Raw genomic sequence first — 12,346 nt, 5'->3', positions numbered from 1 at the left:
ACTTAAGTCGGATGCCAAGAAGAACGGAACAGCACCAAATGGTGAGGCTATCAAGGAGGATCCTGTTAGATAATGTCTCAATGGGACCACATAATTAAATGTGGTGTTATCATTTATAAGAAGCCTACAATTTAAGTGATTCAATTTAGTTAATAGGCTTAAGGGTATATATGTGTTATGGACCTAATGTGTAGATACTAGTTGTATAATTTCTATTTCTATGAGGGGCAGAAATAGAAATTAAAACATATTGGTTAAAGTTGGTTTTCATTACCTTTCAGTTATGAAACTAATAATGGTTAATTTATTGGTTTTTATTACCTTTCAGTTATGAAACCAATAATGGTTAATTTATTGGTTTTCATTACCTTTCAGTTATGAAAACCAATTACAACCTTTAAAAGGTTATGGTCCCTATTCCTTCCCAAGAGTGAAAAAAAACAAGAATACTGTTTTGTTTTCTAAATCCTCTCAAGGAGAAACATAAGGCACATAAGGGAAAGGATTAGAAGGCTCTAACAAAGTCAATATTAAGGTTTTATTGACAATCAGACGCTTCCGTTTAACCGTTCATCGATGGATTCAGGTATGTCGTTTTAGTCTTGTTTTCTTGATGATATACATGGTAGATGATCCGAAACATGAAGTTTCATGTTCTGAAATTTATGTTTACAGATCCTGCACTTCTTTCTGACCTGAGCTCTCAGATTGTTCGGACTCTGAGATTGTCGATTTGAGCGAGGATTAGGCGTCTATCTGTCTACTAAATTATATTAGGTTATCCATAATTATGTATTGTGTGTGTTAAAATAACTCTTTAGATAATTATGTATTATACTTGTCGCTTTATTTTATGTATTGTGTTATGTTAAATGTTTCCACAAATTATTTTTGTGGGATACTTATGTTTGAACTAGTTACATCGTTCTAAAGTGTTATAAGTGTTATAGTCATACTTTTATTTTGTTTTGCTGTTCGTAGTAGTAATTCGCAAATTAGATACTTTGTATATGATGCGTGAAGTTTTATTTAAATATTTCTTGGCAACAAATATTTAAGGGAACAACAAATATTTAGTTTCAAAAATTCCGCGAAAATACGCTTAGTTTGGGAAATAAATTAGTATAAGGGCTTAGTTTGGGAAAAACCCCAACAAAATCTCTCTAAAACTGCGCAAAATGTTCTCTGGGGAGGGTGCGTGTGTCGAGGCCATTATTTTCTTCTTCTTTTTTAATTTTTAATTTTTTATTTGTTGTTTTTATTTTTGCCCATCATCGATGTTTTTTAAATTATATTTGAATTATAAATTTAAATAAAAATTTAAAAAAACAAAATAATCAGGTAAATTAAGCGAATATTTAATTTATATTTTTTCATATTCTTTTTTACTTTTATATTTTTAAAGTCATAAGCGGTGATCATTGATTCAATAGTAAAATTTTAGTCTAATAATCTTTGATATGATGTTTATACTTGCTTGTTTGTAGTTTTCTTTTTATTTTTTTATGACACATCGTTGCAGCTTAAATCAGAACTTTAGTTTTAGAGCTCTTCATCACTACTCTTTAGACAATTCATGCTGTTTGTTTTTTAAAAAATTTATGTATAAATTATTTATATAAATATCAAATTGATCTTATAATCGTATATATAATTTTATCATTTTTTTTAAATAATGGATGAAAAACATAATTTCAAATTAGATAATTTATTTTTAAATATTAAAATAATAAAATTTGGTAGCTAAGATTATTTATCAATACGATATTTTATATATATGAATAATTTATATAGAGATCTAAAAGATGACTGAGTGAATTATAGAATGTGGATTGAAGAGAAATCAATCAAAATAATAATAATAATAAATAGTTTTTTACTAATTTCAGATGCTGGACAAACTAATTTCAGGGGCTTTTAAAAGCGTGGTTACAAACCACGCTTTCTTTTAAAAGTAAATTTTCTTTAAAAGCGTGGTTACAAATCACACTTTCTTTTGAAAAGCGTGTTTCCAAATCGCGCTTTCTTTTGAAAAGCGTGTTTCCAAATCGCGCTTTCACTTAAAGATGAAAACGTTAATAGGAATAACGTTTTCTTAATTAAAAGCGTGTTTTATAACCACGCTTTTATGATTTTATTCATTTTGTGCGCTTGGGCCAGAAACATGCTGAAAGCGTATTTTGTAAACACGTTTCAACTTATTTTGAGAATTTCGACCAAACAAGACTTAGTTTGAGAAATAACTTAATAGGTAGGCCTATTTTGGGAAAAGCCTCTCACACTGCATGCATAAACTATAAAAAATTGTATTCTCACACCGCATGCATAAACTATAAAAAATTGTATTAAGTTTTGTACCGTGAAGTTTCTCTCATCCAACATTGTGAGGAATTATTATTTTTTTTTTTATCACACTTAGAAATAGATTTCTTGATTTTCAAAAATAGTAAATATTGTAAATATGACTAAGTTCCATTTTTCACTGAGCAATGTGGGGATATTTCTGATATAATCCATTACCGTTGCCTTCTTCCATATTATAAGCAAAATAGCATCTCTTTCGTGATGACTAGGCACACACATTACATCACATGTAGATGTCATTTATTATCACATTATTAGAACTCTCTTTAGAGTTATAAAATTAGAACTCTCAATTTTTATTCATTATCATGTGGTGATTCAATATGATTGGTTGAAATTGTAAGACTCAATATTTTTATGTTAAATTAGTGGGGACAACTTGACATGTGTCAAATGTTTAGGGGTGTGGTACAATATCCCTAAACCATCCAATAACCTCTCCACACCAAGCATACATTTCGTTTAATTTTGAAATTATTTTTTAAAAATAGTTTTTAGATCAGTTTTCATAAGAGTTTTCAAGATTCAAAATCTATTTGATTATCTCAAACTAATTTTCAATTGTATATTTTGTAAATACTTTTTAAAAATTGCAAAATTCAAAATTTGTTTAGTTACGAGTTTTTAAAACTAATTTTTGAATTTTTTTGAGACTTGTGTTTTATTTTATCTTGTAGTCAAAAAAATTTTACAATATTATAGTTAAATTTGTTTACTTTACATATACTTAATTTAAATTTATTTTTTAGATACATCTAATCTAATTTATAGGACAAAGTTTCACTTCATATTTTTTATGGATGTTTTAAAATTTTTACTATTTCTTTTTCTAGTTTTATATTCACTCAATTTACATACATTTAAAACATAAATCAAACCAAACCAAACCAAGCCTTAAATCCCATCAAATAGGATCGGCTAAATGAATCATTTTTCTCTATGCGGCTCTATCAAAGGCCATTTCGTTAGTCAAATTTCATACATTTCACATTTAAATGTAACTTTTTTTATAAAATTACTGAATAATGAGAAAGATATAAAATAAATAAATAAATAAAAAACATTGATCAAGTTTAAAAATAATACATTTTTAATATTTTATGTATTTGTTATTATTATTATTTTGCATTCTTTACATTTTGCTTACTGTGTAAGTCTATCTAGATCATATAGATCTAAAACATAAAAAGTTATTTAGCCAATTTGTAAAACTAAATAAAATCAATTTTGTGAAAATGATAAACCAAATAAATTTTGAATTTTAAAATAAATTTTCAAAAATACTAAACCAAATAAATTATAAGTATTAAAATGAGTTTTTAAAAATTCTAAGTTTTAAATTTTAAATTTTGAATTTTAGAATAAGTTTTTAAAAATCTTAAATCCAATGAATTTTCGATTTTGAAAAATTGATTGAAAAATTCAACCAAACGGAGCCCCAAGTTATTCATTAAACCGTAGTGTATAGACACCCGAGTTCAGATCCTCGGCCGCACACTCCTGCAACCCTCCCTATAGCCCTACAAAACGACGTCGCTTTGTATTTTTTTTTCTTTTTCTCATTTCTTTCTTATTTTGCTTTCCTCTTTCCGTTTTTGAACCCTAGACTAGACAGACCGACAGAGGCGACGATCTGGACGAGAGACCGATAGAGGTGACAAACGGAGAGGAGAGGCGAGGCGACGAACGGAGAGACGACAGAGGCGAGGCGAGGCGAGAACAGGCAGTGGTGGGGCGACTGGAGCAGCGATAGACTAACAGAGAGAGTTGGCGAGAGACGAAAAGAGAAGGTGACGAGGTTCGTTTCTCTCCCTTTGGTCTTCATTATAGATTAGTTTTGTATCATTTTTAGTTTTTCGGAAATTGGTTCACATGTTTTCAAAAACAGACGAAAAAAAAATCATTTTTATTATTGTGCACAAATATATCTATCTATCCATCTATACTATTATAAAGTGAACAAAAAAATAGATAGATGAATAGTAGAGACTTGAACCTTAAATTTATATCAAATGAATAAGACTCTTACGACTTGATTAACATATAATAAATAATAATTTTTTATTTTATTTTTATTTATTTGAAAAACATACACACACCGGGTGTGACAGTTAGTAATTAGTTTTGAAAGCACAAACTTATTTGTATTTTGCCCGAGATTTAATAATAATAGAAGGAAGTCCTGTGATTAAACTCACCAATAATAGACGGTTTATCAAGCAAAAGGGGGTACTTCTCCACCCTCCTCTACTCTCAGTTTTTTAGGGTTTTGGGTGGGTTAACTCCAACCATTCTTCTCTCTCTCTCTCTCTCTCTCTCAACCATTCGAATTTCGTTTTCATCCTATCCAGGTATGTTCCGGCTTCAATTATCCCCACAATCACTGGCTTTGTGTTTTTGATTTCATTCTTTGTTTTTCATCTCCTTATATGTAACTTTATTTTCATGGCGAGAGGCCCTGTATCATATCTATTGCGTTTATATTCATCCAAAAACAACCTCTCTAGGGTTAGGGTTCTCTTCTTCCATTCAAACCCATGCCGAGAATTGTATCCCTCGTATATATATATATATATATATGTAATTATATAGTGATTATTCTTTATTATCATTAAAAAAGATTATTGAACACCCATGAATCTACTTATAAAATTTTGTGAACCTTAGCTCTGTTTTTTTCACTATTTTGTTAGCATTTTGGATTTGATAGAATGTGATCCTTAATCCCACAGCACATATCTATAAATCTGAATAAGCTCTGTTTTTTTCACTATTTTGTTAGCGTTTTGGATTTGATAGAATGTGATCCTTAATCCCACAGCACATATCTATAAATCTGAATAATTCCAAATCGGTTGATTACATATCTATAAATCTAAACACAAGCCTCGTCACTATGAGCACATTGACTCAATCCATGCTTACATCATCTTCAATGACTCAAACTCATGCTTCCGCCATGACTACTGCACAGTCATGTTCGCCATGACTACTGCATATTCATGTTTACATGGTTCTCTCATGCTACAGGTATCTTTCATAATACTTGGATATTCGATTTTGGTTCTTCCAATCATATGATATCAAATTTATCTTCTCTTAGTCATTGTTTCTGTGTCTTCTTCCATTACTATTTGCACTACTGATGGCTCACCTATGTATGTCATTTCTATTTGTTGTGTTCTTCTTCCTGATGTTTTCTATATTCCTCGATTGTCTCTTACTATATTATCTACTAGTAAACTTTCTAATTCCAGATTTAATGTTCTCTTTTCTTCATTTGGTTGTGTTGGTTTCCTTCTTCTCATATTACTGTTTGTATTGCCAATGGCTCATCTATTCTTGATGTTTCTATTAGTTCTGTTCTCCCTTCTTCTTCTTCTTCTTCTTCTTTTTGTTGGTCTATCCCTGAAGCAGATAACCAGAACTTTGGTATAGCATTACTAAATGTTTTATATAGGGAAATAAACAGAACTTTGGCTTCAAAAGCAGATAACCATTGAAGCAGATCACCTAATATTAAAAAATATTAAATTAATATATCTAGTAGTTCAGTTTAAAAGCTTGAGTTTGAAGCATCATTTATAAATGCTCTGTTCCTTAATTTTGAAGGAAAGATGTTATTTTTAAAGGATGCTCAGTTGCCTAGGTTCCTTTGCAAGAGGTCTGAGGTTTGATTTCCCGCAATTTGTCCAATTCATAAGCTTAAGGGGTAGCTTCTAAATTGGCAGTTTACACAACTAAGTGGGTGCACAGAGCCTGCCTAGGCTGAATTGTCGGTTTCAAAAAAAAAAAAAAAATTAAAACAAAAATCCCTGGTATATGGGCTAACTAACTAAACCTTCCTAGTTTTCATACTCGAAATTTCCCTCTTGTTTGCCTAGTCATAGGCTTAAGGGATAGTTTTTGAATCTCGAATTTACGCACCTCCCCTAAACCGAGTTCTCTGTCAGAACAAATAAATAACGTGAACTCAATGCCATTGGGAAGACTTTTAAGTCTCTGGTATGCTGTTTAATATATTTGTAAGTATTTTTATAAGTCTCTGGAAGACTTACCAATATTTATTAGTATTTTTCTTTCAATGGTTTGAAAGTGAAAGAAAATTTCAAAGAACTGCATAAAATAATTATATATACGTATATATCTATATAGCGGCCGAGAAATGAAACAGAGATGAAATGGATCTCGTCATCGCTGCAATGTCGCATTGCTGCCGGACTCGCGTCCCTCCTCCATCCTCTATCCATCTCTGTCGCCTCCATCCACCATCTCTCTCAATTCGTTTCTCTCTTCATTTTCGCAGATTCCGCCGATCGTCTTGCAGTCTTCACTGATCGTCTCTCTCTCTTTGTCCAGCTGGGCCTCTCTTCTCTCTCTTTGTCCACCTCTATATGTCGTAATGGTTAGGGCTAAACAGAGAGACGAAGATGAAAGTGAAATAAACAAGCGGGAAACTCAAATTTTGGAGGGAAAAAAAAAACAACAACTAAACAAAACGACGTCGTTTTGGCGAGGGCGGCAGGGAGGGCCGCAAGAAAGTGCGGCCGAGGATCCTTACTCCAGACACCCCAGGCTTTCCTCTTGTTTCCATCTCTGCATCAACCCCTAAAGCCTAACCCTCAATGTTCCGCCACCATTAACGCCCTTATCCGCGGTTTGCAGCTACTGATCTCTCTCTTTCTCCCAGATCGGAATCATTTCATAGGTACTCTCTCTCTCTCTCTCTCTCTCTCTCTCTCTCATCCTCCCATCTCAGTTCTTATTTTTCTCATAGATCTATCCCTTCCAGCTCCCCTCCGTCTCGTGTGTAAATTTTTTAGAAATTTTCTCAATTGTTTTTTTATTTTTTATGTATGCATGTATGTGTATAGATTCTTCAAATGGACTAAACTCCACGATGAGATAGGGTTTCGATCTCTCAATTGTTTTTTTTCTTCTTTGACTGTTTACAAGAGACCCTTAGTTAGTATGTGTTTGTTTGTATGGAATATTTTGTTGCCTTGCCTAACGAAGTTCAGTAGTTCTGCAACTAATTTGAGTTGCTAATGATCTTGCTGTGTATTTTTGTAATCAAGGTTCATGATGAATGATTTTAGAAAATAGGTTTTCTAAACCCCTAGAATACTTCAATCAACCCACCAGTTTAGAGGATTATGTGGTTTGGTCTGTGGGAATATTCCCAACTTGCCAGAGATGGGTTTTCTCAATTTTTTTTTTTTTTTTTTTTTTTTTTTTTTTTTTTTATGTATGCATGTATGTGTATAGATTCTTCAAATGGACTAAAATCCACGAAGAGATAGGTTTTTGATCTCTCAATTGTTTTTTTTTTTCTTTGACTGTTTACAAGAGGCCCTTAGTTAGTATGTGTTTGTTTGTATGGAATATTTTGTTGCCTTGCCTAACGAAGTTCAATAGTTCTGCAACTAATTTGAGTTGCTAATGATCTTGCTGTGTATTTTTGTTGTTTGTAATCAAGGTTCATGATGAATGATTTTAGAAAATACGTTTTCTAAACCCCTAGAATGCTTCAATCAACCCACCAGCTTAGAGGATTGGGTGGTTTGGTGTGTAGGAATATTCCCAACTTGCCAGAGTTGAAAATTTCCCCCCAACCTGACTCATGCACATCCCTTCTTTCTTTGAATCTAAAGAGCTCCAGGCAAGTCTCCCTAAAAAAATATTAAAAATTCTAGTTTAAGCAAGTCTCCAATCAATGCCTAGAAAGCTTCTTAGATCCACACATCTGTTTAAGTTGGTTCGGTAGTACCCATACCACATTAGAAAAACCGTTGACACCCACGCTACTACTGCCCACCATCCTCTAGCAATTATGTAAGGCATTAGCTAGCTGTAGGACAATTCCTACCATCCGTCACATAACATATCAATCGACAATTAAGATTCAGGTAAAGGTTTTCTCTTCTGTTTTTGAATCTTCTGATTCGGTTGTTATTGTTGCCAACACTGAAACTGTGCTACTATTGAGCTTAAATAGACAGATGCGAAGGTTATGGAATTTCATGTTGTGTTCTGGAAATCATTTTTCCATCTTGTAAAGGTTTTCTCTTCAGTTTTTGAATCTTCTGATTCGGTTGTTATTGTTGCCAACACTGAAACTGTGCTACTATTGAGCTTAGATAGACAGATGCGAAGGTTATGGAATTTCATGTTGTGTTCTGGAAATCATTTTTCCATCTTAATTTACAAGGCTGAAAAATGCAATCAAATAATCTGATTTTGACCACTGACTTCGTGTTTGAAGGTTTTTCGTCCTGATCAATGGGGCCATTAAAACAGTTGCTGAACGGTTTGCTCAAAGTTATCTGTCTATCCTTACCTGTACATTAATTTATATGTGCATTAGTGTCTCGTGATTTTCTCCCCTTACTTTTAAGTGGCTGCATTACATATGTTGGATTTTTATATGATCGAATTTCGTGCCATTAAATTTTACCATAAAAAAATAATTTGTAATTTCAAATGCAGAGGAAAGGTTAGAATTTGTTAATGTGTTTGAGCCCAGGGAATTGTTCATTTCATCTGTTAAAAAAATCATTTTTTTTTTTTTGTTTGAAAATTAGTTTAAATAGTGGAAATCCTATGTCTCCGTTGCCTTCTTATTTTATTTTATTTTTTTTGGCATTTGGTTGGGGGCAGAGGTGGGAGCTAGGGTGTGTTTTTTTTTTTTTTTTTTTTTTGTTAAGGATTGAGATGTGGATTTATGGACATGGAAAGCTTGACTCGCCATTCAGGTTAAGAAACACTACTACTTATTGAGAATGGTACGTATCTGAGTGATTAGATGAATCAAAATTCAGATATATGTTGTGCATTAAAAAGAAGACTTCAGACAAGACTTTGAGAGATATTGCACATTGACGTATGCCGCGCAGTAGTGTACCGGCCTAAGACTGAATACTATTTATTTCATTATGCATTTAAATAACAATATAGGTTACGAGGCAACCTGTATTAACGCAGAAAGGAATGGGTTTTTGAACCATTCAATTGATGTGTTATGCTTCTCTTATTCCAGTAACCAAAAATGTTGTATGTAAAGAAAATTAAAACAAGTATCTTCTGTCTTATCTGTATTTTGGAAATATAAGCAACCATGCAACAAAGGCACCTCTATTCTTAGGTTCTCAGAATCTCTAATTAGTAGGGATTAGTCTATTGCTATTGTCTGAAATATCAGTGGACAAATACCGAAGTGTATGGTGTAGCTCAAGCCTCAAGTGTGTAACTGTCCATAAACGGGAGCTTTTAGTGCTTAAAGTGCGCTGGTATTTCTCTTTTCACTGTTAGATCTATCCCATTATGTTTTCCAATGGCATTCTATTTTTTGTTTTTTATTTTTAAATTCTCTTGCCTTTAGTTCCCTCCATATTCATGGTTCAATGATATTATCTTTTTTGGGTTCACTATTTAAAAGCTTTTCTTCTAGTATTCCCAGGAAAATGATTTACTTGTTTATATAGTGATTACAAACGTTCAATGTGGTGCTGCTTTTCTACTATAATTTTTAATTAGCACCTTTATCTGTTTGAGCTTCTTTTAGCATGTTATGTAATGGGTTTGTCTTGACAATCTGATCTGTCACTTTCTTTAGAGGAGGCATGGATGGAGAAATCTCTAACATAAAGAAGTGGATCATATTGTATCCTATTTACATAAATTCAAAGAAAACAATAGCAGAGGGAAGGCGAATAAGCACAAGCAAAGCCTGTGAAAATCCTACTTGTGCTGAGATTGGTGATTGTTGCTCTCATCTTAAACTCCCGTTTGCAATTGAGGTTTGTTGTTTTGAAATCTGCAATAATCTTTGTCAAATATTTTATTACCATTGACACTGCCCTTGTCTCACTTTTTTAAAGCGAGTCTGGTGGCATTGTGATAATGGGTGGATATATTTAATTATTTACATATTCTGTGAAATGATTTCTTGTTGAAGATTGATAAGGCATATCCACGAGATTTCATGCAACGAGGAAGGGTGAGGGTATTGCTGAAAAAGGAGGATGGAACTTTCTTTAATCCAGCCATTTCTTCAAGTAAGGATAAGCTTTATTAATATGAGTACCATTAAATTTCGCATTTTGCTGCTATTCTCTTTGTAATTGCATGCTAAACAACACAACATTTATAAAATGTAACCTTCCTGCATAACATAAGAATTTATGACTCCATTATTTCATTGAAGCTGTAATCCTTTCCACCAAACTTCTACAGCCTCAGGCCTCAATGTGGTGGAAATGAGAGGTACCACAAAATATTGATTGGTGATATACCCCCATTGAAAACCAAAACACTAGTACAATGTTCTCTTTGTCTGGTCAACGACATTTGAAACGAATGGGTTGCTTCTATTAACATTTGGCTGCAAAAACTTGATAAAGATGAAAAAGTGTGTATGGCCTTCTTGATCACTTTTACAGAACTCATAAGCAAAACGTAGGTGAGTTATAATCTTGTTTTCCCACACCTCGAATTATGCTGGAACGCATCTTATCGACAAGAATATGAAACACATGAAGTTAATGAATTTCATTGCCATGGGTGTCTGATCTGAAATGTAAATTTGGGCTTGAAACAATAATTGAACATCATGACTTTAACTTTGCATTTTCTTGTTTATTTATGTTGCGGTTGTTTGCAGGGAAACAGCTAATGCTCCGCATAGCAGAGTTGGTACCCAGACATCCTGGGAGGACCAAGAAACAGGAGCCTGCTGCTGCATCGACCTCGGGTGCTGGACCTTCAAAATCTGGGAAAGGTGGAAAAAAGAAGAGATAGCTTCACTAGTTTGAGTTTTTCCCCGTTGTCAATGTTAGGCTCTAAAACTTCTACATCAAATATTTTTTTTTAAAACCCTCCCTGTGTTTTTGTTAGTCACCATATTTTTATTTGTTTGGAATATTTAAAGATACTCTTCTTCTTTTTCCCCTGAAAAGAGCAGCCGCATTTTTGTGGGGATAGAAATTGTGGTCGTGAACTAGTTCAAAGGAGAAATGCATAATTAATACTTTATAGTGCAATTTGTAAAATTATCCAGTAATCTTGGGAACATGCTGACATGGTACTTCCGGATCAATAAGAACAATAGTCACGAGGTAAATGTTGTTGACTTGATCCACATTGATCAGTTGGATGATGGGAGCCGGGTTGCGTATGAGTTTTGGGCATGTTAAAAGTTTCTGCGACAATTTTCAGCATATGCATTGGCAGTAAAGCTTGTGCATGTCCTCTATGCCTGGTAGATCTTAGATCTGATAGGTTGAGATACTCTACAAAGATATAGGTAAAACATATGTAAGTTGGCTGAAGTTAAAATTAAAACCAACTTTGTCAATTCCATTTTTATTGTAAGGCTGCAAGTTGTTTTATGACATTACTTGCCACGAACCCAAAAAAAAAAAAAAAAAGGTTGTTATGCCATGGACCTGCCAACCATAGTTCTAATAGGTGCTAGTCAGCTACTTGTTCTGTATCTTTCTCATGACTACCTTTTGTGAAAAGTCCAAACTCTCTTTCTTTCTTTTCCTTAATTTTTTTGGTACATTAAAGTCATATTTGTTTAAGCGGACATGTGCTTAGAATTAAACTAATAGTCTAATAAAATTATTAATCCGATGTTTGGTAAAAAAATTAAAGTACGAATTAATAATTCATCAGGATATGGTATGCTACATATGATGGACTATTCAATCTCACATAAGGAGTGAGATATAAATTTGGGGATTAAGTCAAAGTCTGGATTAATTTATCAAATGGTCATAATAGAAGTATCATCGTAAATATATTAGATATCCTATGTCTTGTCATGTCATATTCATTCCAATCTTCTTAAACAAACGTCAGATTGGATAATATTTTGTTAATCTCTTCTTATAATCTTAACTCAATCCAAACATATAATAGGATACACAATCTAAAAGGAATTCGTGGTCTTAAGATTATTAGTCATGGGAATGTCAAT

The 12,346-nt window shown here is 32.8% G+C and overlaps 1 protein-coding gene across 3 annotated transcripts; it reads left to right on the top strand.

Annotated features, from left to right (window-relative positions):
• The first annotated feature begins 4,496 nt into the window (after positions 1 to 4,496).
• LOC114264477 (signal recognition particle 19 kDa protein) lies at positions 4,497 to 11,405 on the top strand. Of its 3 annotated transcripts, XM_082873002.1 has the most exons (5): positions 4,513 to 4,715; positions 6,671 to 7,072; positions 9,980 to 10,163; positions 10,322 to 10,421; positions 11,027 to 11,405. In XM_082873002.1, the coding sequence occupies exons 3-5, from the start codon at positions 9,987 to 9,989 to the stop codon at positions 11,161 to 11,163; spliced, it is 414 nt and encodes a 137-aa protein (XP_082729128.1). In that variant the 5' UTR covers positions 4,513 to 4,715; positions 6,671 to 7,072; positions 9,980 to 9,986; the 3' UTR covers positions 11,164 to 11,405. The 3 variants fall into 3 exon arrangements, with proteins under 3 accessions (XP_082729127.1, XP_082729128.1, XP_082729129.1); XM_082873001.1 differs by lacking the exon at positions 6,671 to 7,072 and having other exon boundaries at positions 4,497 to 4,715; XM_082873003.1 differs by lacking the exon at positions 6,671 to 7,072 and having other exon boundaries at positions 4,633 to 4,715; positions 8,630 to 10,163.
• The last annotated feature ends 941 nt before the right edge of the window (positions 11,406 to 12,346 follow it).

The sequence above is a fragment of the Camellia sinensis genome, chromosome 6 (assembly GCF_055761805.1).
Source record: "Camellia sinensis isolate YWXY chromosome 6, ASM5576180v1, whole genome shotgun sequence".
NCBI lineage: Eukaryota > Viridiplantae > Streptophyta > Magnoliopsida > Ericales > Theaceae > Camellia > Camellia sinensis.
Note: the sequence above shows the minus strand (reverse complement) of the source record. Positions and strands in the feature narration are given on the sequence as shown.

Bases quoted from the DNA above. Each gene is read 5' to 3' on its own strand.
- LOC114264477 (XM_082873001.1), top strand. From the start codon at position 9,987: ATGGATGGAGAAATCTCTAACATAAAGAAGTGGATCATATTGTATCCT. The intron at 10,164-10,321 runs GTTTGTTGTTTT...TTCTTGTTGAAG, and splicing joins AACTCCCGTTTGCAATTGAG to ATTGATAAGGCATATCCACG. The intron at 10,422-11,026 runs GTAAGGATAAGC...GGTTGTTTGCAG, and splicing joins TAATCCAGCCATTTCTTCAA to GGAAACAGCTAATGCTCCGC.